General features: G+C 33.3%; 16 protein-coding genes and 3 pseudogenes across 19 annotated transcripts, besides 3 other annotated features; 6 read left to right on the top strand and 13 right to left on the bottom strand.

Moving 5' to 3' along the window:
- Window positions 1-19,508: part of a mobile genetic element that runs on past the window's edge.
- Window positions 2,778-3,723, top strand: TVAGG3_0523240 (uncharacterized protein; the record flags this gene model as incomplete). Its single annotated transcript, XM_051237307.1, has 1 exon — window positions 2,778-3,723. A coding segment is annotated over one exon (946 nt), but the record flags the coding sequence as incomplete, so codon positions are not given.
- On the top strand, window positions 4,286-4,705 carry TVAGG3_0523230 (protein of unknown function, DUF4108 family; the record flags this gene model as incomplete). The annotated part of the gene is made up of 1 exon (XM_051237306.1): window positions 4,286-4,705. The coding sequence occupies one exon, from the start codon at window positions 4,286-4,288 to the stop codon at window positions 4,703-4,705; it is 420 nt and encodes a 139-aa protein (XP_051095130.1).
- Window positions 4,722-5,174, bottom strand: TVAGG3_0523220 (uncharacterized protein; the record flags this gene model as incomplete). Its single annotated transcript, XM_001300806.1, has 1 exon — window positions 4,722-5,174. The coding sequence occupies one exon, from the start codon at window positions 5,172-5,174 to the stop codon at window positions 4,722-4,724; it is 453 nt and encodes a 150-aa protein (XP_001300807.1).
- On the top strand, window positions 5,639-6,088 carry TVAGG3_0523210 (protein of unknown function, DUF4106 family; the record flags this gene model as incomplete). Its single annotated transcript, XM_001300807.1, has 1 exon — window positions 5,639-6,088. One exon carries the CDS (start codon window positions 5,639-5,641, stop codon window positions 6,086-6,088), a length of 450 nt encoding a protein of 149 aa, XP_001300808.1.
- Window positions 6,484-7,263, bottom strand: TVAGG3_0523200 (KilA, N-terminal/APSES-type HTH, DNA-binding family; the record flags this gene model as incomplete). The annotated part of the gene is made up of 1 exon (XM_001300808.1): window positions 6,484-7,263. One exon carries the CDS (start codon window positions 7,261-7,263, stop codon window positions 6,484-6,486), a length of 780 nt encoding a protein of 259 aa, XP_001300809.1.
- On the bottom strand, window positions 7,354-7,965 carry TVAGG3_0523190 (organellar and viral DNA polymerase type B; the record flags this gene model as incomplete). The annotated part of the gene is made up of 1 exon (XM_001300809.1): window positions 7,354-7,965. The coding sequence occupies one exon, from the start codon at window positions 7,963-7,965 to the stop codon at window positions 7,354-7,356; it is 612 nt and encodes a 203-aa protein (XP_001300810.1).
- Window positions 8,510-9,388, bottom strand: TVAGG3_0523180 (organellar and viral DNA polymerase type B; the record flags this gene model as incomplete). The annotated part of the gene is made up of 1 exon (XM_001292423.1): window positions 8,510-9,388. One exon carries the CDS (start codon window positions 9,386-9,388, stop codon window positions 8,510-8,512), a length of 879 nt encoding a protein of 292 aa, XP_001292424.1.
- On the bottom strand, window positions 9,795-10,384 carry TVAGG3_0523170 (annotated as a pseudogene). The gene has a single exon. A coding segment is annotated over exon 1 (590 nt).
- Window positions 10,846-11,448, bottom strand: TVAGG3_0523160 (uncharacterized protein; the record flags this gene model as incomplete). The annotated part of the gene is made up of 1 exon (XM_051237305.1): window positions 10,846-11,448. A coding segment is annotated over one exon (603 nt), but the record flags the coding sequence as incomplete, so codon positions are not given.
- On the bottom strand, window positions 11,517-12,236 carry TVAGG3_0523150 (uncharacterized protein; the record flags this gene model as incomplete). Its single annotated transcript, XM_051237304.1, has 1 exon — window positions 11,517-12,236. The coding sequence occupies one exon, from the start codon at window positions 12,234-12,236 to the stop codon at window positions 11,517-11,519; it is 720 nt and encodes a 239-aa protein (XP_051095128.1).
- On the bottom strand, window positions 12,262-12,846 carry TVAGG3_0523140 (His-Me finger endonucleases family; the record flags this gene model as incomplete). Its single annotated transcript, XM_051237303.1, has 1 exon — window positions 12,262-12,846. The coding sequence occupies one exon, from the start codon at window positions 12,844-12,846 to the stop codon at window positions 12,262-12,264; it is 585 nt and encodes a 194-aa protein (XP_051095127.1).
- Window positions 12,893-13,477, bottom strand: TVAGG3_0523130 (phage tail repeat-like family; the record flags this gene model as incomplete). Its single annotated transcript, XM_051237302.1, has 1 exon — window positions 12,893-13,477. One exon carries the CDS (start codon window positions 13,475-13,477, stop codon window positions 12,893-12,895), a length of 585 nt encoding a protein of 194 aa, XP_051095126.1.
- On the bottom strand, window positions 13,497-13,649 carry TVAGG3_0523120 (uncharacterized protein; the record flags this gene model as incomplete). The annotated part of the gene is made up of 1 exon (XM_051237301.1): window positions 13,497-13,649. One exon carries the CDS (start codon window positions 13,647-13,649, stop codon window positions 13,497-13,499), a length of 153 nt encoding a protein of 50 aa, XP_051095125.1.
- On the bottom strand, window positions 13,669-14,070 carry TVAGG3_0523110 (uncharacterized protein; the record flags this gene model as incomplete). Its single annotated transcript, XM_051237300.1, has 1 exon — window positions 13,669-14,070. The coding sequence occupies one exon, from the start codon at window positions 14,068-14,070 to the stop codon at window positions 13,669-13,671; it is 402 nt and encodes a 133-aa protein (XP_051095124.1).
- Window positions 14,087-14,987, top strand: TVAGG3_0523100 (annotated as a pseudogene). Its single transcript has one exon. A coding segment is annotated over exon 1 (901 nt).
- On the bottom strand, window positions 15,116-16,278 carry TVAGG3_0523090 (phage tail repeat-like family; the record flags this gene model as incomplete). Its single annotated transcript, XM_051237299.1, has 1 exon — window positions 15,116-16,278. A coding segment is annotated over one exon (1,163 nt), but the record flags the coding sequence as incomplete, so codon positions are not given.
- Window positions 16,297-16,688, top strand: TVAGG3_0523080 (uncharacterized protein; the record flags this gene model as incomplete). Its single annotated transcript, XM_051237298.1, has 1 exon — window positions 16,297-16,688. A coding segment is annotated over one exon (392 nt), but the record flags the coding sequence as incomplete, so codon positions are not given.
- On the bottom strand, window positions 17,411-17,751 carry TVAGG3_0523070 (annotated as a pseudogene). Its single transcript has one exon. A coding segment is annotated over exon 1 (341 nt).
- Window positions 19,509-19,815: 307 nt separating the features above from the next.
- TVAGG3_0523050 (reverse transcriptase (RNA-dependent DNA polymerase)) lies at window positions 19,816-20,214 on the top strand (the record flags this gene model as incomplete). The annotated part of the gene is made up of 1 exon (XM_051237297.1): window positions 19,816-20,214. One exon carries the CDS (start codon window positions 19,816-19,818, stop codon window positions 20,212-20,214), a length of 399 nt encoding a protein of 132 aa, XP_051095121.1.
- A 67-nt stretch (window positions 20,215-20,281) lies between these two features.
- Window positions 20,282-20,332: a mobile genetic element.
- Window positions 20,333-22,497: 2,165 nt separating this feature from the next.
- Window positions 22,498-23,264: part of a mobile genetic element that runs on past the window's edge.

The raw sequence follows: 23,264 nt of genomic DNA, 5'->3' as shown, positions 1-23,264 counted from the left end.
GTGGGAACAAATAAAATGTCATTCGCCGACTTTTGCAAAAACAAAGTTGACTTAGACTTTGGTTTCTCAAACCTCAACACTGAAGTAAACTATTATTTCAATGCTGCTGGAGATGCTTGGGACCCAGTTTAAGTTCACATGCGAAAAATTTGAATGCAAGAGAATAGAAAGCAGACTTGCAGTCTATATGTTGGACCCAGATATTTCAAATGCTTTAGCTGCCCAAATATATTGCAGTTCCACTTATGTTCCCTATACACCAAATATCTGTCAAAGACTTTGCAGGTGAAGTTGGAAACCAAAGTGCTGACCCAGGTGCAAGAACAGATATTGCTTTAACAACTGCAATGAAACATGCAGATACTATGTTTGTACTGTTCAGACGAACTATAAATGACTATTCTTGTTTCTACAACCCCGGTATTAAATATCATATAAACATAGATGGCAAAATACTATCCAAGAGAAGAATATTCTTACAGTTGAGGATATGAGGTCATACAACTTGACATTAGATGCTATGAACTTTAACACACTTCACAACAACCATAAACCCTGAAATGCAAAGTTCTATTATGCCATATGTGAAAGTATGGACTCATACAGGAGGTCAAAAAACTCAATATACAAATGGAGACCGTTCAAACTTTTGGCTTGGCATTCCATTTGCTGACTCAGAAGACTTTATGGGTGGTATTTCAACTGTTGTACAGTTCAAATACAATTACTGTGACAGAGACGGTCCAGATGAATTGAAAGCAAAGAAGTTTACAAAACCAATAGCACTTTTCACGGAAGATGCTCTTTTGAAGATTCGTTCGATGAAACCTGCTGGGGCTCCTCAGATTGGCATAACGACAGCTTCCATCGAGCAGATTTGGCAGCAGGTCAGTAAGTTGTTCTTGAACTGACTTCTCTCCGTCAAATATTGACAGTACGCCAGTTTTGACATAAAATTGTATTATAAACTTACCTTTAGAAAATCTGTAAGTTTTGTTGTTATATTTTTGTCTGCTTCAAGAACTTCACCATCTCGGTTATACCAACTTTCTTTGCTTTATGAAAATATTTTGGTTCAGCAAAGACTGCTATTCTATAACATTTTCCATTGTTTGTATTAAAGAACTATTCTATCAATGAACTTGTATTGTTTGTGTGTGTAAACTTTGTTTTGCTTCAATTCGAAGAGATACTCAAATACGTCCATCTTTTTATTCTAAGTAAAATGTCATTTCCGAAAAATAGAAGCGTAAGTGTTTCAAAAGGTTTAATGGCGATGGCAGATGTGAAGTTAAATTCACCAACTCAAACAAACAGTCAAAGTGTTGTTGTCAATGTCAAAAAAAGAGATGTTGAAGTGGGGAAAACCATACGAAGACGAAGATGTATAACAATAGTTCCTGTAAAAGAACAACCAAACATATCCTGAAGTTAGCAGAGACTTAAGTTCTGTTGCAGATATTCGAAACGACTACCAACAACTGAAAAACAAACTTCAAACTCAGGAGAAGATTTGTCAAGCTTTAGGTATAATGTTAAACTTGGTTGAGCACAACCCTGTAAAGTGAACTCATATGTCATCGCACCTCATGAAGTTTTGAAAGAACTATTGAAACTTTTGACAGAGCAGACGATATAAACATCAAAGAAATAGAACCCGACATTGTTGCTGTGGTGTTTCATATAATGTCATTGACAAGATATACGTTATGAAAGGAGGTGAAACGTTGAACTTAAAGTATAGTTTCCCAGACGTCATAAAAATATTTGACGACCACAACATTTCATTAAAAATTTACTTGCTAAGTAAATGGCAGAAGACATAGTGGTTTATACTATTACGACTAAAAACCCTGAGTCATATAATTCTATAACAACAAACTTACAAAGTCCTCAAGGACGATATTGTAAACTAACTTTAAACACGATGACGACTTAAAGCCTGTTTTGCTCTTTTGACACCAGAAGACTTTGTTGTTTGTGAATGGTAAAAAATACTTCTTTGAAGATACTTACTCAGATATACCACCAAACAGGTTTTGTTGACTTATTTAATACTTTAAGGACGGATGTAACATGTGCTGCAACTAGAGCAGGTTTCATTATGTTTGGATGTCCGACTGAGTTTAGTATAAACGATATGAGCTATAATACAAAACTTATATCTGGTTTTTACTACCAACAGTTTTCCTATAACAGGAAAAGGTGCATACAAAGGTTTGTCTGTTCCATTGACATTAAGCACACCAATCTATATATTGTTCAAACTTAGGTTCAAGTGTTATTCGAATGTCGACAGAAACTACTATGACCAAAAGATACTCATGCGTATAAACAACACTTTCTCTGCTGGTTTGCCTATTGTTCATTCGAATGCAGAATTTTCAGCTTTAGTAAACTCAAACACTTTAGCAAACATAAACTTAACCTTAGTTGACGCAAACTTTGTTCCTGTAAAACTTTTATGTCCTATGTATTTGTCAATGACGGCAGAAAGTTTTCGAATTGGAAGATGCAACTGGTGAAAGTATTGTATTACAAGAACAACTTCAACAACAAATAGCTCAAGAACAACAAATGCAACAAATGCAACAACAAAGTCAAGAATAAAAAAAATATTTTTTTTTATTTTTTATAAAAATGTACAGAATAGATGTTTCAGATTTTATGACTTCCAAACATTCAGAAATATGTGTCCATTTCGAGACTATAACAAAGCAGTCGAGAATTTGAAACGTTTAGTCATTTATGTTGACTCTGCCCCAGAATGTTATGTCATGAAAGAATGGGATGTTGTCTTTAACAAACCAAGAGCAACAATAGTGTCTGAACAAGAATGTAGACAGAAACTTAAGAAAATAAAAGTCGTACAAGTTGGAATGAAGATGTTAGATGCTTGGGATATCTTATTGTCAAAACTTGAAGATTTTTCAGTTCGAGGTATAAAGTTCTATACACCTTCTCCAAACTTCTATTCTATCTTCACTGGATATAAATACGAACAAGTAGAATGGAAAGAAAATGTTATAGAAGCTTGGTTAGACCATGTCAAAGAAATTATATGCAATGGAAACGAAAAGGTTTATGAGTATATCTTATGTTGGTTTGCAAACATCTTACAACATCCAAGTGCTAAAAATGAAACTGCTCTCATTATAATTGGAAAACAAGGAACAGGTAAGAACACTTTCTTTACAGATATCTTATGCAAACTGTTAGAGGGCTATTCGAATCCGAATATGACAAACTTAGAAAACATCTGCGGTAAATTTAACTCTTCAATAGAGAATATGAAACTTATAGTATGTAACGAACTTCAAAGTATAGATACAACAAAGGTTTTGAACTCAGATGCTTTGAAGAGTCTTATAACAGACAAAGTTGGAGTTGTTGAAAGAAAATATAAAGACCAAAGAGTTTGTGAAAATGTTGCAAATTTCATTATGGTTTCAAACAACGCTGTTCCGATGAAGTTAGAAAGTTCTGACAGAAGATATGTAGTTGTCAGAACGTCAGATTCTCATATGCAAGATACAGAATATTTTGACGACTTAGCAGAAACTTTGACATCTGACTTTTACAACCACTTGTTCTCATATTTCATGACATTAGATATTTCAAAGTTCAATCCAAGACAAATTCCACATACCGAAGAGAGACAAACATTGTTAGAAGCAAACAAGAGTGTATATGAACTGTTCATAGATGAAACTGACTTTGAGTGTTTAGATGAAAGGTCATTGTACGATGAATATAAACAATATTGTCAAGAGTATGGTTATATGGCAGCGTCTAAACGTACATTCTTGGCAAATGTCAAAAGTCTTTTAGATGTTCAGAACGGCGTATATACAAAGAAAAATTTTTCTGAGTAAATTTTAAAAAAAAAATATTTTTTTATCCGATAGAAAAGATGGCAGAAAAATTAACTTTTTACATAGCGCCAGACCCTTCTTGCCCACATCTTTTTAAGCCACAATATATAGACATAGAACTAAATAGAGAAAGCGAAATTCTACAAACAGAAGAAACATATAGAGACCTAGATAACGAAAATGGATATGCGCTATTCTGGTTAGATTGTCCTTATGAAATGTATGAAAAAAAGGCTTTATATGAAGAATATAGAAAATATTGTCATGAAAACGATATAAGACCAAGCTCTAGAGAAAAATTCTATGCTGGTATAAAACATCTTTTCAAAGTTCGGAATGGCAAATATAGAAAGAAATAATTTTTCTGAGTAAATTTTAAAAAAAAATATTTTTTTATCCGATAGAAAAAGATGACGAAATATATTTCAGTCAACAAGTACATGACAGAAGTCAAAGAAGAACTAGACCCATTCGCTTATTTGAATGTTTACTTCTACCATTTTGAAAAGTCTACATTTGACAAAGTTTGGAACATTGCACCAGTTAAGTTTGCTGTTGTTAGAAAAAGTGGTGCAACTTTTGAAGACTTAGACATAGAAGGTTTGTTAGCAGTCAAAGAAAATTTTGACAGAAGGTTCTCAAACCTTAAAGAAGGCAAAGCATACAAACTTGTTATACCTTATGAACCAAAGAAAGCAGACGACTATGAATATTATGAGTCTAAAGTTGTAGAAGTTCAAGGTAAATTAGGTAAAAAGATTTTAGAGTCTAAGCCAGTGTTTGCTCCTAAAGAGGAAGAGAACATTGACATTGACCCAGAAATGTTCTAAAAATAACATTTTATTTTTACATGTCATATCTCACCTTCTCTGGAACTGGCTCTGGTTCTTTCTTCTCTTCTACTTTTTTCTCTTTCTTCTCTCTCTTCTTCTTCTTCTCTGGTGGAGTTATGTCAAATTTCTCAGAACCATATTTATGTAAAAGTTCTTTGTCCTTTAATAGCTCTTCTATTCTGTTTTCTATTTCATCTTCAAGAACAGCGCATGTGCCTTCTTTGCATTCTAAGAACTTTTGTTGGACTTCATCTTTCCAATCGGCGTCATCTCTGTCAACAAGTCTGTCATTGACAAATTTTAAGACTGCTCTTTGTAATGTTTTATGGTTCTTGTCATATTCCCAGAAACAGAACTTTAGAACAAATTCACCTTTCTTGTTTACACTATGTAAGATTTTATGGTCGACAGATGTTTTGCTATCAAAAAGCTTGTCTCGAATATAGATAGCGAAATCGCTAGACATTTTCAAAAAGATAAAAATTTTAATTTTTCTAAAAATATGTTAGAAAAAAAGTTTGCTGACATTGACAAGAAATTTGAGAATGTTTTAAACAAGAACAAGAGGAAGTTAGAAAATGCTCAGATAAAACCCATACATGACAAGTTCTTATTTGCTCAGAATGGTATAACAGGTCTAATCGCACCACCTGGGTCGGGTAAGACTTTCACTTATCTTAAAATGGCTGCACAACAACAAGAACTATGATGAGAAGAACCCATTCTATGAGTTAAGTAGTCATTTGTAGTACTTCTGGTCAATTTGACCAAACCGTAAATTCGTTCAAAGATATTATAAAAAAGTCTAAGTTAGTATGTATAAAAGACTCTGAGTTGTTAGATTGGATAAAGAAGTACCAAAGAAGAGTTTTGAAGTACAATGCTATAAATGAGTATATAAACTCGAAGTTTAAAGACCCAAATGAGGAAATGCAGAGAATATTAGAGAAGAAACACTTCAGAAACAAACAGAAAGAGATAGAATACATTTCGAAGAAATTGCAATCTTACGATTGGAAGACTTACCCTCACAGATGTCTTCTTATCTTAGATGATTTCGCCTCTCATCCTTTGCTTAAGAATAGAGAACAAGATATGTGTCGAATTCTTAAGAAGCTCAGACACTTTAACATCTCAGTTGTCATTTGTGTACAGACAGCAAAGAGTTTAAGTAAGGATGTAAAGAGAATACTTACTGATATCATACTTTTCCCTGGATTGTCCGAAGACGATTTCATGGAACTTATGAAAGAGTCCATGGCAGGTAAGTTTGACAGACATGAACTATGGGAGAAGTACAAAGTCATACAAGACCCTCATACTTCTTTCAGAATTCACATCTACGCGAACAAAGTTCAAATTGTAAAAAGTCAAGCGTAAAAATGTAAGTGTTTGAGTCTTAGTCTGTTGTGGTTCTGCAGCTTTCGGTTCTTCTGGCTTTGGAATGGACTCGGTTGGTGGTACGTCGGACATTCGTTTGTGTCCTGTCGGAAGGAAGAACTTTTCCTGTCGGAAGGAAGAACTTTTCCTGTTGGAAGGAAAAATTTTTTCTGTTGGAAGGAAAAACTTTTCCTGAAGTTCGACCAAAAAGTTCTCAATTTTCGAAAATTTGAATGGTTTACGGACGGACAACTGGAAAATTTTTTCCAGTTGTCGGGAAATTTTTTTCTTGTCGGATGGAAGGACTTGGAATGCCAGAAGGATTTGACAAGGCAATTTACTTTATAGAGCTACCTGAGCCATCTGAAGTCAAGCTTGAAAAATAAATGGTTCATCTACCCTACTTGTTTGAAGTTGTCAAAATACTCTGTTATTTTTTCCTTCAGTAGCGGCAAATCTTCTTTGAATGTAAGTATTGTACAACCTTTAATATCATAGTGTGTTTGAGGTAAAGTATCTTGAACTATTTGTTTCACATCTTCATTTGGGGTCATTGAAATCGGTAAGTTTTCGCGATAGAACCAATTTCTGTCAGATTTGTAAATCTTAGCAAGGTCGTAAAAGCTTTTGTTGTTTCTTCTGACTAAATGCAACATAACCATATCTTTATCTTCTTCATTTTCCATCTCTTCAGTATAAATCATATACTTATAGTTCTTTTCCTTTCCTTTTGGTACCGAACGTGGTATTCTTTTCTGTATGTTTTTGTCTTCTTTCATCATATCTTCTCTCTGCTTTGTACAAAGTTCGTCAAGAAGTTTACAAACATACCATGAATAGCGAGGTGAAGCCCACATTGCTATTGAACTAACTAGGAACTTATGAACATATATACCTTTTAGATGTGATGGTAAGTTTTGTCTGTCTTGGTACATCTTTTTAAGTTCTACATGTTCAAACTCACTGAGGAGTTCATGAGTGCTATTTAATTCAAACCAATCGTCTGTATGTTTGGTATCTGGAGCAAAACATGCTGTCAAAATACTTTGCATTTGGTACATATCGTCTTTGACCGAACGAATGAGACGGAGTTGTTTGTTAAACTGTATGTACTCATATTCTTCATTTATAGCTTCATGGACTATAACTGTTGTTGTGTTCTCTGTTGTTGACATATCTGTCTTTACATACAAAATAAAAAAAATATTTTATAAAAAACTAGCGTTAGTTTTTCTATCTTGTATAAAAGACCAAAAATAAACGCTTTACATGTATTTTTCAGCAACTTCGTCAAATAATTTTATAGCTTTACCTATCTCATCTACTTCAAACGTTTCTTTACCTTTTATGGGAGCACCATACATTTTCTCAAACTTTTCAAGTAGTTCTGTTTCTGCAGCTCTCATATCGTTAACGAACACAACCTTAACTCTATTGACTATACTGTCATATCTTTTAGTTATATTATATGTTCTTCCTATCTTATATCTCTTTGTATTGAAGTCCTTCGGTTTCTGAACGATGTAAAGTAAGCCTTCACTGCAACGTTCAGTATCGAATGAACCATATGTTATGAAGTTATATCCAACAACTGGGTCTAACCAGAACAAAACTACTGGTATAAGACTTTTGTCTATAAGATATGCTGTAGTTCCATGAAATCTTACCGATATCATAAGCTCAGGATTTCTTGTCAAAATTTTCTGAGTTGAAGCAATTTTAACCCAGTCGTTTGTTTTCTTTCCAGATGGAGATATAATGTCTGACAAAGAATATTTGTTGTATTTCTTTGAGTATCTTACGTTTAAATCACCAATTCTAACCATTTTGGTGTCATTGTCTATCTTTCTAACTGTTTCAAACTCAGTGTTTGACATTTCCTGTTCTTACATACAAAATAAAAAAATAAAAAAAAATAAAACTAACTTTATTTTTTCTATCTTGTATAAAAGATATGATTTCAGGGATTTTTTTTACGAAGAGTAAAAGTTCTCTTCGTCAAAAAAATACAGTTATATCATGAAATTTGGTCATTTTTTCACGATTTTCATGAGTTTTAGGCGACCAGGTTTTTTTCCCTACTCGCAATTTTTTACGATTTTCATGAGTTTTAGGCGAGAAAGATTTTCTATCTTGTATAACAGTTATATAATGAAAAAGTGTCATTTTTTTCAGCAAAAATATATTTTAGGGTAGAAGGGTATATCTACCCCGTTTTCTACCCTCATTTCTACCCTCTTGAATTTTCATGATTTCATCGTACATGTTTTGTCAAACATGAACGTATATGTTTTGTCAAGACTTCTTCGTAAATGTTTTGTCAAGACTTCTTCGTAATGAGCGTAAATCAGACAAAAATATATTTTAGGGTAGAAGGGTATATCTACCCCGTTTTCTACCCTCTTTTCTACCCCAGTTATTTTATAAGCGTTTTACATGGTATATGTTGTGATGGTTCATGACTTTAAACAGTTTTGTAGCTTCTATTTCTTCACGAAGGATATCAAAAATTTTAACTATGCCGAAGGTTTCTTTATATTTCTTCTTGACATCTGAAAGAAGGAAATCGTTAGCAGTTGGATAGTTTTTGTTCAGAAATGTCAACATGTCCATTTTATCTTCTGCTGGTTTCTCTACTTCTTTCTTTAAGTCAGTATGGTCTTTTCTCATTCTTTCTATCTCTTTGACGGAGTAGTTATATTTCCTTGTTGCTGCTTTACATTTTGAACATTGTGAGTTCATTTTTGCGTTATATTCTGAAATTTGTCCTGCTAAAACAAGTAAGGCGTAGATGGTCTTCTTTAACTCAAAGGCTGTTGGTTTTATCTGTTGGTTCCATACCTTACCTCTTCTATCTTTATCTCTTATCTGCAAGACACACTCAGCAACTAACGAAACAAAGTTGTCGTAGGTCTTAAATTCTTCAGATTTATATATGTCCATGACTTTGTGGTTGCAATGAAATCCAAGAAACTCATAGTTTACCTTTCGTATGAACTTCTTTATTTCTACTGAGTCAGTTGCTTTGACTTCTATTTCATCGAATTCAGGAATAGTGAGCTTTTGTTGTTGTATTTCAGGAAGTTTAGGTAGATGGTCAATAATATCCTGCATTTCATAAAGATATTCTTCATTTGTTTCATCTTTTGCAGTGCAATCTAAATCTCCTTGGAGAAGTTCCTGCTTTATCTTCTGGATTTCTGTTTCGAAAGTATATGAAGAAGGAATGAAGCTTTTCATCTCTACTAACATTGAAGTTGGGTTCATGACTAACGAGTTTGGTGAAGTTGTTGCTAACATGTTCTTACAATAAAAATAAAAAAAAATATTTTATAAAAAACTAAAATATATTTTTTATTTCGGGAAAACTCATGACAAATTCAAGAGGGTAGAAAAGAGGGTAGAAAACGGGGTAGATATACCCTTCTACCCTAAAATATATTTTTGCCGAATTCATGAGTTTTGGTTGAAAGAATACGGTGGAGCCAAAAGTGGCTCGACCTCAAAACAAGCATTTTCTGTATAAATTTCATGAAAATTCATGAGGGTAGAAAAGAGGGTAGAAAACGGGGTAGATATACCCTTCTACCCTAAAATATATTTTTATTGAATTCAGCAACAAAATGGTTCATTTACTCACAATATTTTTGTACAAAACGACCCCAAACTTTTAACTTCTTTTCTGCAGCTTCTAATGAAATTTTAGCGAGTTCATATTCTCTAAATTCTCTCTTTAAATCTTCTTGTTCCCATTGGTCTAGTTCGTATGGCGAGTCTCTATAACCAGAACATATCTCACGTTCATGTTCTATTTGTTTTTCATGCATTTTTCTAACTTCTTCTTCGAACAAAGGTTTTGCATTCTCTACTGTATCTTCAAGTTCTTCTTCATCTAATTTCTCATGAACTTTCTTGTCTATGGAGTCCATAATTTTTCCAACTGCTATGCAATATTTTGGAGAAGCCCACATTGCTATATAGTTTACAAGTCTTGGGTCTACATACATTCCTCTAACCTGTTTGATTTCATCAGGAATTCCTGCATGAACTTTGTATAAAAAGCAACCCGCTGTTTTTCCGCGGTTTGGTATATTCTTCACAAAATGCCGTATAATACTCTTCCCAGGACTTATTTTCCAACAACCTTCTAAAGTCTTTCCTAAACTGCTGACACATATTTGTTGCATTTATATAACCATCCTTGTCTCTACGTAAGACTTCAATACCGTTGTAAGTGCCTTTTGTGAATGTTTTCGCCATTAGATTTGTCGTGAACGTTTTTGCTTCGACTGTCATACTGTTCTTACAATAAAAATAAAAAATATTTTTGGCTTAACCGTCGGACATTCGTTTGTGGCTTAACCGTCGGACCACAACGATAAAAATCTCATTTTAACTCACTTTTTTTCTATCTTAAGGAAATTCATGAAAATTCATGAGGGTGAAAAAACAGGTGAAAAAAGAGGTGAAATCTCACCTCTTCACCTAAACATTATTTTTCAATACTTTTTCAGCACTTCTCCGTAGTTATATATGAAAGACAATTCGAGATAAAAGTCGTAGTACAATGGAACAATATGTTGCACACCATTTGTTGTGAACCAAACTTGAAAGTCAGAGAAACTGTTACTAGGTGGTTCGTAAAATTTAGAAGCAAAGTCATAAAAGTCCTTACCAATACAAAGAAAACTATTGTTGCTTGAACTGAAACTTGCATGACACATGACATTTTGAGGGTCAAACACGTTTCTATAAACTGTCAAATCTGTTGGTGGGCGTATAAACCAGAACGGGACCGTCAGGTGGTAATGGTTCTTCTGGTTTAGTAACCGAAGAAATTGTGCCCAAGAACGTTTGTCTACTTGCCAAAATAAAAACTGTGTATCTCTTGGAGGGTTATTTTCAATCCTTTGAAATGAAACTGTGGAGTTCATCTTGTCATATTCTAGTTTCAGATAGTATGTTCCATTTAGTAAAGAATCGTATTTTTCTTGAAATTCCCAGTAGTATTTGTTTATTTGAGTTTGAAAGTCATTTAGAGTCTTCTCAAGACTTTCGTCTGAACGAATTGTAAAGATTCTCATTTCGTCAAATTTGTCTATTAGACCATCATGACCTCTATATTGACCGTGAAAATATACTGCAAACATAAACGCGTTAGTTCTATTTGAAAACAAAACTCTTCTAAATCCTATTGCCTTTGCATCTGAAGGACTTTGAAGCCAACGAATTGGAAAGTCAAAGCGGTAGGAGCCGGATGAAATTTCTTCATCTGATATAGTCCTACCGGCGTTTGTAAAGATATAGTCTAACGGTTTTGTATCTGCTACTTTTGTTCTTTGTTTTTCAACCTGAAACATTTAATATATGTAAAAATATACTGTTTTAAAAAATGTTTTAAAATGGTATGCCATTTCATATTTCTCATCTAACAAACAAGTTGTCTGACTGCTTGAGAGTTAGGTTGGTACCATTCGAACTTGACACTTGTAATTCCTTCAATTGCGTTCAAAATGTCTGAGTCGGAATCAACCATTTGTTCTCTCTTTGTAGTCTTGAAAGCGTCAAGAAGTTGTGCGGCTGTTGTGACATTGCCATGCGCATAGTATATATGACCGTCCAAATCTGTTATAGTTAGTCTGAGATTGTATCCTTTCTTATTTCCGTCTTGTATGGCAGCAAGTACACCCATGAAGCCTTCTTTGTTCTTTCCTTCGTCAAAGTTTACTGTAAAGGTTCGACCTGAACCAATTTGACTTCTAACTTCACGATACTTTTCATATGCATATCTTGTTCTTTCCATGGGAGCATGTGCGTCTTCACCTTTTCCTTTTTTCCTTCTCAAAGGATGCAATTGTTCGTCATGTTTCCAGTAGAATCTGGCAAAGCCGTCGTGTCCTTCAACTTGAGGTTCACTAACATCGAAAGGCATGTCCATAAGACGTTCTTCTTCTAACCTCTCTAGTCTGTTTGGATAATTGGCGCGCGCGGTTTCTAAGTCCATTTCGTAGGTCAGACCAGCCAGTTTGTCATAGACTTTTATGGGTCTTCCCTTCCTATATTTAAACTTCTTCGAAACTCTCCAACCATATCTTTGCAACTCTGCTTTTATTCTAGCAGATTTTCTATCCATTCTATACGGAGGCATTTTTATAAAAATAAAAAAATATATTTTAAAATGGTATGCCATATAGCTTCTTGAATTTGTTAAGATGTATTTGAACGTATTTTCCATCTGTATCTCTAGCGTTTACATGAGCATAGCCCGCCTTAGTAAAACATACTTGTAATTTCCTATAGTTTACGCCGGTATAAAAGTAGAAAGAGTCTTGTTCTTCGCTATAGTAGTAAAACTCAAACGTATGCTCGCCATAGTCTGTAATTTCAATTGCTTCATCTTCTAGTTCGTCGACAAATTCGAATACAATATCTCGAAATTTGCCTATGTTCTTATTGTTTTCAGAACAAGTGACCCAACGCAAGTTTTCAAGTCTATTGTCGTTTCTTATATGGTTTATATGGTCTACAAAAGGTAAATTGTTAGGGTTCGGTATAAAATGAGTTGCAATGACAACATGTTTAAAATAGTTTTTTCCACTCATCTTCATATTAGCATATCCGTCATTTCGCTCCCATCCGCTTAAAACTCTTTTTGTCTTTTTGTTTCTGACTTCAAATGACTCACAACAGTGAATTTCATATTTCTCATCTAACAAACAAGTTTCCCAACGGTCTGTTCCAACAAACTCAGCGTACATTTCAAATAAAATAAAAAAATATTTTTTTTGAAAAATGTTTTTTCCTTTACTTAACATAACCACCAGCTACCATAAGTCTTTGACGCCAACCCATACCAGCTAATGAAGGTTGACTTGGTTTAGTATTGAAACTAAACTTTGGTTTTGGTTTATCTTCAGTTTTTGGCTCCCCTTCTTCTATTGGTTTTTCGTCACTTTTCGGTTCCTCTGGTTTTACCTCACTTGCAGGTATGGTTGTGTCGTCAACATCTTCATAAATATCATATGCCATTTGTTTTTGTTTTCCTTTCAACTTTTTGTGTTTGTTGTAAAGTTTAGAATATTTCGACTCTAAGTCAATGAGATGTTCTATAATGAACTGTTGATCGGTGAAGTAAACTTTTCCATCTGTTGTCTCGAAAGCTCCTTCAGACTTCAATATTTTATTTGTGAGAGTCTGTTTCTTTTTTGAGATACTAGCCGTTCCATTTCTATGAAAAGTGACTTTATAGTTAGGGTTTGTATTTCCAGACCTGGCACTTTCTATTATTGAATTTTTCTCTTCATCTGTAAGTTCTTTGACAGGTTTTGACAATGGTTCTGAACTTTTTGTTTGTGGTGTCAAATCTACCGTTTCAACTTCTTCGGTCATTTCATCTCAGTAAAAAATTTTAGTTTGGTTTGTTTTCAACTGGTTGTTGTTGTTTTTTAAGTCGGTCTAAAACTTCCTGAGGTATAGGAAGAACTTGACAAACACGTTGTGTAACTGCTGGAAGTCGACAAATCCATCTTGAGCCCATTTGTCTCAATGCTGTATTGTTCATTTCATCTCAGTAAAAAACTTTACATTCCCCAAGTTTGAGGTGGTTGCGGTTGGTTATTGTTTACCCACTGTTGTGCATGGTTATATCCTCTGTTAAAGAATCTTTCACCTTGGTCCATATAGTGCCCTGCTTGGTTATAGTAGTCATTTGCTTTGTTATAGTAGTTTCCTGCTTGTCTGGAAACATTATCCATCCATCCTTGAACTTTTCCTCTTGTTTCAGGATTTGGAATAAGATTTGTTGCATCTCGTGCTACATCCCAACCTTTCTGTACAGTTTGTATAATAGGTTGTGCTTTCTCTTTCAGTATACCTAATGTACTCAAAATCTTCCTTCCAACTCCAAATACACCTCTGGCTATTGTTCCCACTGCGGGTAAAAATCTGGATGCAACTCCTGCTAATGCGCCAAATAAACCCATTTCTTATAGGATAAAAATGACGAATCCAAACAAGGACCCCTATGTTTCTAAGGCAACAAAAAAAGCACTCATGATAAAAATCTTTAGTTCAACACCAAATGCTTGGTTTATGGATATCTTGGAAAACATTCCGAGAGTTAGAACAGATGGACCTCCATACTGGCTAATATTTGTTGGTCAAAACACAAGATACTGTGAAGCCATACCATTATGGTCCAAAAATATTTTAGATGTGAAAACTGCTTTGACAATCTTCGTTGACAAATACCATCCAACAAAACTGACATCTGACTGTGAAAGTTCTTTCAAATCAGACGATATTAAAAACTATCTGCGTTCAAAAAATGTAAACCAATATTTCATTGTCGACCAAAACCATTCTGCTCTTGGTGTCATTGACAGTTGTATAAAAATCTTAAGAGACTTAAACCAACCACAGGGTGGTGAGGTAGATGAAATGTCATATGACGACAAGTATAGGCACTTCTCCATGGCAAAGATGAGACAAGTTTTAAATATTTACAATAGCCGTAAACAAAAAGGTTTGGGAAACCACTCCCCGCGAAATGAAAAACACCCCGACTTAGAGAAAGACTATATATTTAATAGTTTTAGTCAAAAGAGACAAACAAGAAAGAATGCCAGGCTTCAAACTTAAGAAAGGTGACAAAGTAAAAATAGAAATACCTAAACGCGACCCATATGAAAATACTATTGACTATGACAAGGGAACTCGACAGGTACTCGCATTCGTGTTCGTAAAAATAGAAGAAAGTATACAAGAGAATATTATGAAGGCAAACATGGCAAAATGTACAGACTGCAAGCAGAAGATAAAACTACTATTGTCAGACCTCGTTTCAAACTTGTTAAGGTTCAAGGTGGTATACTTTCAAAGACTGTTCCTAACAAATATAAGACAACTCCTGACGAATATGCTAAAGAAGTTGAAAATGACGACTAAGCATTTCTATACCATGCGTAAACTGTCATGTAAGGTGGCATGTAGTCTTTACTTTGTCCCGTTGTTTGCGTATATCCTGAAACGCGATGTGTATGGTTTCCTCCTCCCTCAGTGTTACTCCAGTAACAATCTATAGCAAACTTAACGTTGTCTTTAACATCATATCCTTTACCTTTTGTCATTGATGACCAATCCCAATATCTATGCTTATGCCAACCTGCTTGAGATGTACTTAAATCTATGTAGTGACTGTGTGCAGGTAGGTTTTCACCTGAAATCGTTTTACTTCCACCTGTTTCCTTTGAAGAGTTTGCACAATACAAAAACCTGTCGACTATTTGAGTCCAAGTTCCGAGACCAAGTACTACTTCTGGTCTGGTAGAGTTCATTGACGTGTAAATAGAACCTATAGGATATAGTGTTTGAAGTATTTCTGTCTTTAACGTTTGAAGCTCTGTTTTGTCAGCTTTTTTATCTAACTCATCGTTAACATATGTTTTGTCTGCTTTCTTATCATATAAATCTTGAGCAGTGAATTTAACATTGTTTTCATCCTCCATGACATAGACATTTCTACATCTAGTGTATTTCATCGTCGTTATGTCTTCATCCGATGTTAAACCTTGTGGAAAGTTAGGAGGTTTCCAATTTAATACATCCCCACCAGTTCCATCAGGTTCTTCAACCGTTCCTGCAATATTTTCTATACCAACAGTTGCGAAGAAATCGTGTGTATGTCCAACGTCACTTTTCTTGTTTAAGGTTTCTTGTAAGTTTGTAATATTTGCAATGGTATGTGTATGAGTCTTTTTAGAATATTCGTTTTCAGCTCTTGTCACTTCACTTGACATTTTATTGTCAACATATGTTTTGTCTGCTAGTTCAGGATGAGTATGTTCTTTTGTTGCATATGTTGCATCTGCTCTGTCATGTTCTTCTTGAACTTTTTCAATGACATACTCTTTGTCAGCTTTGTTGTCAACATCTGCTTTCAAAAGAAGTTCATCTATAGGTTTCTCGTTTAAAGTTCTTTTTGTTGGATTTATACAAACAGTATGGTTCTTGTTGTCTTGAAACAGAAACTCGTCTGTCATTGGGTTTATCGTCAGTTTTAAGTTTCCTTCTTTCAATGACTCAGATATCTTAGAATAGTTTGAAAAGTTTGTTGTGTTCTTATTTAGAGCTTGCAAAATGAGTTGTCGGTTGTGTTTTATTTCTCTCATAGACGCTGTTTCATTTGACATTTTTATTCTAGATAAAATATGCTTTCAATAGAAAAAGAAAATTCAAGAGTTGCTACAACTAAACCATTAGATGAACTTTTTACGAATGTCGGTCAAAAGTTTGAGACAGAGACCGTAAAGCATGAAGGCTATCGTTTTGACTACCCACTAAGATGGCTAAGAGACCCATCCGTCACAAAAGCTATTGGCTTTCGTAGAATGAAGTTCATTTCAGAAGCCATACATGGTTTCCCATTTACGGTCGCTTTTGAAATTCGATACTATAACAAAGAAAAACATACGTATGAGAAATTTGAACAGGGAAAACTTTTACAAGTGAATTTGCTTGTAAACTTAGAAACAACTCTTCAAGCTTTTCAAGAAAAAATAAACGATATCTATCTCGAATATGCAAAACAGTACAACATTGACGAAGGAGAGTACCATCTCGATATTATATATGACAGGAAAAATGCAACTGTTAAAATCAATAGAATAGAAGACCTTGGAGAAGACGTTTATATTTCTACAAAATATAACAACTTGGCATGGTATAGATTTTTGAGGATGTTAAATCAGCCTGCAGAATATCCAGTACACCCGAACTTTTATGAAGTCGAAAACCCTAATGGAACATATGAAAATGTTTTCGACTCAGATGCTATTATAGTTCATGCTTCATTTTCTGGTGCACAAAACTCTTTTTTATGCTTGGCAAATGACTTTTACGAAAAACCTACAAAGCTATATGAACCACCGAGTGGAAGTATTTCAGACTTTCAAGTATGGTTTACTACAGATGGAAGAAAGAGAATAGTTCCATTATACCATGCGTTTTACTTAGAACTTAGTTTCATATACAACTACTATCGAACGGTAAAAATATAATCTTTTAATACGGTTGAGGTGTTGGATTTGGTTGCCAACTAGACTGTGGTGCAGGTTCAGGTTGTTGTATAACAGGAGCTTGTTCTTCTGGTTCAGGGTCTTTAGGTATAATACCAACGAACTGACCTACTCTTTTGCCAATATTTTTGACTCCGTTCCAAATTCCTCTTCCGACAGATTTTATTCCATTCCATATACCTCTTCCAACATTTCGAAAGAAGTTTCCTATTCTTCCAAAGAAACCCATTTTACTATATGTAAAAATCTAATGTCCACCTAGTCTCTTACGTTTCCTTCTGAGTTCCATTGCATTCTTTAACTGGAGCTCATACATTCTGTTTCTCCTCTGGTAGAAAACATATTCTGGGTCAACTCCTGTGTTCGCGTCATCTGCATAAAGTTGTTTATATCCCACTTCAGGGTTTGTATAAAACTCTTTCCATCTCATATTTGCATACCATGGTGGCAAACCTAACGCAGCGTCATTTGACATGGCAGTTTGCATTTGTACATCTGTTGGCACTTGACCATAGTTTGCCATTGCAGTTTGTATTCTAACTTCATTTGGAATATTCTCTGGGTTTGGTTGTCCAGGTTGCTGTGCATTCGCTAAGTTCTGTGCGTCCATTTAATATTAGATAAAAATATCTCTTACGAGTACATATGCTGAACATTTGCAGGCATTGGTTCATCTTCATATTCTCTATATCTTTCTGCCACGTCAAATAAGTAAATGACACAATGGAAAAAACCTAAAACAAGTAGTCCTATTTCAAACCACATTTACTTACTAGTAAAATTTCTTTGTTATGACACTTTCTCCGGTTTATAGGACCTCTCTCATATTCTATCTTGTCATATATAAACTCATAGTCATGTATGTCCTCTAACCATCTCATGACACTTTCCAAACCACTTTTATCGGATGTAAAGTAAAAGCATGGATGGTTATGTAAAACGTCTAAAGTTTCTAAAGAGTCTCTCAAAGTCCAGTCTACTTGGTATTGAAAATCCCATGTGTTATAGAACGGCGGGTCCACTATAAAGAAAACATTTTCCTTGTCTTTATTTTTCATACAACTCTGTCCAATGACATCTCACAAACTCTATACCCTCAATATATTTTTCTATGTTCTCTTTGAAAACATTTGTATAGTTAAGATATAAAACTTTTGACATAAGTGTTTCAATGTCATGAACTCTTATAGCACCACTATATAATAGTCTAGCAGATATACTATCCCAGTCAATATACTCTGCCTTTTTCAAACCTCTCTGACAGTATTTTTCTTATCTAATGGTATACGTTCCATCTTACCTATAGGTATCTTTTCTTTTAACTCTTTCAATATTTTGTTTGTGTCTGGTATATGTTTGAGACGGTTCATATAGTTGTCGAAGTCATTGCATATAATCTTTGAGTCAGGAATATTGTATGGCACAAATGAGATATATAGAAACTTCCACCGAACAAGTCTACAAATGTTAGACCATTCGGTAGTTTCTTAAGTTCTCTCAATAGAATATCTTTACATCTACTCTTATTTCCAAAGAAGGGTAACGGTGGTTTTGTAAAATTCATTTTATATATATAATAAAAATGTTTTTTCCTGAAAAGTGACAGAAAAGTGACGGGGGGCTAGAGGGCACGAAGTGCCTGGAAGCCCCGCTAAAATATATTTTAGGGTAGAAGGGTATATCTAACCTCTTTTCTAACCTCTTTTCTACCCTCTTGAATTTTCATGAATTTCTTCGTAAAGACTTTGTTAAGACTTCTTCGTAAAGACTTTGTTGAGACTTCTTCGTAAAGACTTTGTTGAGATTTCTTCGTAAATGACCCTAGTAGTATATTTTTGGTGTAAATTTCATGAAAATTCAAGAGGGTAGAAAAGAGGTTAGAAAAGAGGTTAGATATACCCTTCTACCCTAAAATATATTTTTGGTGTAAATTTCATGAAAATTCAAGAGGGTAGAAAAGAGGTTAGAAAAGAGGTTAGATATACCCTTCTACCCTAAAATATATTTTTGGTGTAAATTTCATGAAAATTCAAGAGGGTAGAAAAGAGGTTAGAAAAGAGGTTAGATATACCCTTCTACCCTAAAATATATTTTTGGTGTAAATTTCATGAAAATTCAAGAGGGTAGAAAAGAGGTTAGAAAAGAGGTTAGATATACCCTTCTACCCTAAAATATATTTTTGGTGTAAATTTCATGAAAATTCTGAGTAAAATGACAGATGTTTATATGACACTTTCTCCGGTTTATAGGACCTCTCTCATATTCTAAACATCTTCGGGGCTAGAGGGCACGAAGTGCCTGGAAGCCCCACTACCTTTTTTTTTTTTTTTTTTTTTTTTTTTTTTTTTTTTTTTTTTTTTTCAATATGACATTGGATACAAAAGGATCAAAGAATCATATTTCGAAAAAGTCGAAAGATTTACATTCAACGATGCTTTCAAAATTTTCAATCAACAACATTTGTTTACATTTCACAGGCATCAGAAAATCGACGAACATCCACATGAATACGTTGCTCAATATGTTAATCAATTGTGGCATACTGATTTGAAATTTCTGAAGGACGATAACGGTAACCTTCAATATTTAATTTCATTTCTTGATGACAGAAGCAGATACATTATTTGCTGGGATGTTTTTGATACAAAAGAAATGAAAAATACTGCCAGAGTATTTCGTCACGCAATTGATTTAGTCAAATTAGTTCCACATGGAATTCTCACAGATAATGGAACAGAATTCATTGGAAAAGATTTTGAAGCGGTTTGCCAAGAATTCAATATAAAACATTTCAAAACTCATCCGTACTCTCCAGAGGAAAATGGAAAAATTGAAAGGAGTTGGGAGACTCTTTTCAAGACAAACCCTGGAGTGAACGTCTTTGAGTTCATCCCCAATGTTGTTTCCCAGTATAATAGGGTATGGAAACACTCCGCATTATTCAAACTCTTTGGGGAGAAATTGACTCCATTTGAGGCCTGGGAAAGAGGCCCCAAATGGACAAAAGATCTCTGCGCTGAACCAGGCTTCGAAAAAAATCTTAGAGATTAACAAATAATTTCAAAAACAAGAAAATTCAAAAAATCACAAAAAGGAAGTTAAGGAATAAACACTTACATTTATTACATTTGGATTTTTTTAAATTCAGTATTATTTTTAGAAATAAGATAATATAGTTCTAAATAAAACAAAGAATGTTAAGAATGAAGAAGGAATTAGCGGATGCAGCCGAAGCACGCTCACAAATTACTCTCAATATCCACTCAAATCATACAAAGTTTTGTCGAATAGTTTGATATAAAGACAAAAAATTTACAATTTTTAATTAAATCCGAACAATCTTACATATGCAGCTGAAGCACACTCACAAATTACTCTCAATATCCACTCAAATCATACAAAGTTTTGTCGAATAGTTTGATATAAAGACAAAAAATTTACAATTTTTAATTAAATCCGAACAATCTTACATATGCAGCTGAAGCACACTCACAAATTACTCTCAATATCCACTCAAATCATACAAAGTTTTGTCGAATAGTTTGATATAAAGACAAAAAATTTACAATTTTTAATTAAATCCGAACAATCTTACATATGCAGCTGAAGCACACTCACAAATTACTCTCAATATCCACTCAAATCATACAAAGTTTTGTCGAATAGTTTGATATAAAGACAAAAAATTTACAATTTTTAATTAAATCCGAACAATCTTACATATGCAGCTGAAGCACACTCACAAATTACTCTCAATATCCACTCAAATCATACAAAGTTTTATATTTTCATTTTATTGTTTCTTAATAAAGAATTTACTTTAATATTCTTAATTGTTTTCTTTTTTATATTTAATTTTTGATATCTATTTTAAAAAACTTATACAAATTCGAGTCAGCTAATAATTTAATTGAAAAAATAAAAAGAAAACATATAATTTTTAATCCGTCTAATTGAATAAGCAATATTATAAATATTATGTTAAACGGTTAATTTTTTCTCAAAAAAAATTATTTCGAATTTCCGAAATTTTTGACATTTTGGCTGAGAACTATGGTCTGCGAGGTACATAGATAGAATCAGTACCTCGCAGACTATAGTTCTCTATATGGCGCCGAAAATTTTTTGGTGAAATGTCGTCGCATTTCACCAAAAATTTTTCGGCGCCATAGGAAGAATTGGAGGGTGTGAGATACTATTACATGCTATAGTACTCACACCCTCCAACTCCCAATCAAAATCGCATAAAATTTGCTACTTATCTTCAGATTACCTCCCATTATAAAATATATCATTGCTATCTCATCGTACTATATTTCCACCCTATTGTATTTAAAAATATAAAATTTTTTGAAATATATTTTTATATCTTGAATTTTCAAACAATATATTCACAGATAATATAATGGGAAATCTATCTCAACCTAGCCTTAAAGTACCAAACTCCTGCTTGCATTCTCACTCACAAATATTAAACATCCATCTCCAAAAAACTAAATTCTTCACAATTTTTTTAAAATTGAGAACATAAAAAACGTATGCATTCAATAATTTAAGATACTAACAAATATTAAAAACTTCAAAATATCAGATATTAACGTTTTTCAATTAAAAAAAATATCATTTTGCTTTTCAATTCGAACATAAATCTTAAATATTTTTAATTAATATCTGATTTACAGCATTATTATCCATTTATAAATCTGACAAATAAATGATAAAACCATCATAAATAATGTCACTTTTTGTCAAAAGTGAAGTCACGCTATTTTTCATGCACAACACGTTTCCATTGTTTTGTTTGACCACAGGGAAAGGCCCAGTGGTCATGTATCACAGCAAGAGCTTTGATTTGGTCGTAGGGATTGACCCTACGACCTTTCTTGCCTTTAGGCAATGGGATATTCTGTAAGCTAAATTGATTTTGTAAAAAAGATTTTGAAACATCTAAATATTTGAAATCATTTGATTGAAGGGTTGGGGCGATGGGAACATGGGTGCAAGCTTCTTCCCATGTCATTTTACCTTCTTCAATCTGATTGGAAATACCAATTAGGTAAATTCGATCGACATACCCTTTGTAAGGATTCATTCTAATGAAGTACGTTAACAATCAAAATATTCTATAAGTGTCTAGTATGGAATTCAAAAGAATAAAGAAAATGGTAACGTAAATAAACGTATTATGAAATAATTTATAAATAAAATGAAAAAAAGAAAAAATAATAAGTAAAGTGACTGGAAATGAAAATGAAAATCAGTGCACAGTTTTATTTTTTTCTCGCTATGAAACGTATTCGGTCATTTTTTTAAAAATTAATTTTTTGTTAGAGATAAGAGCTAAAACTCGGTAAACAACTTCTTTATGTCTAGAAAATTCTATCTTGCCTTTTATTTTTTTCTCGCTGTGAAACGTATTCGGTCATTTTTTTAAAAATTAATTTTTTGTTAGAGATAAGAGCTAAAACTCGGTAAACAACTTCTTTATGTCTAGAAATTCTATCTTGCCGTTTATTTTTTTCTCGCTGTGAAACGTATTCGGTCATTTTTTTAAAAATTAATTTTTTGTTAGAGATAAGAGCTAAAACTTTGCAGACAACTCCCCCATGTCTAGCAAATTTAACATTCGTCTCCCATTTTTATATATTTGGTTTAGAAGGTTCGAAAATGCGTAATATGGTCATTAATATTAATTGAAAAGAACCTTGAATTAATTCAATCTGATCTCACAAAATATTTTAAATTCCAAACTTTGTAGTTTGAATAGATAATTAGTATTAAACTCAAATAACTAGTTTATTTTTGAATAAAAATTATTTGAATTTATTCAATTTTGTGAATTTTCCTTCAAAAATCAAGTTTAAATATCTTATTTGCCATATAATTATAAATACAATGAAACATATTCGAAATTGAAAAGAATGACTTTTTCTGTTCTTTCAATCATTCAATTTGAATTTTGCAATATTGGATTTCTCATTAAATAGCTATTAAAAACAACAAGCAATTTAACTTACATTCAAATTTATTTGTGTTATATTCAATCTTCTCAAAACTAATAATTTTCGGCTATAGCATGATTATATGCTATATAATATAAT

The sequence above is a fragment of the Trichomonas vaginalis genome, chromosome II (assembly GCF_026262505.1).
Source record: "Trichomonas vaginalis G3 chromosome II, whole genome shotgun sequence".
Classification (NCBI taxonomy): domain Eukaryota; phylum Parabasalia; order Trichomonadida; family Trichomonadidae; genus Trichomonas; species Trichomonas vaginalis.
This window is presented reverse-complemented; position numbering and strand designations above follow the sequence as displayed.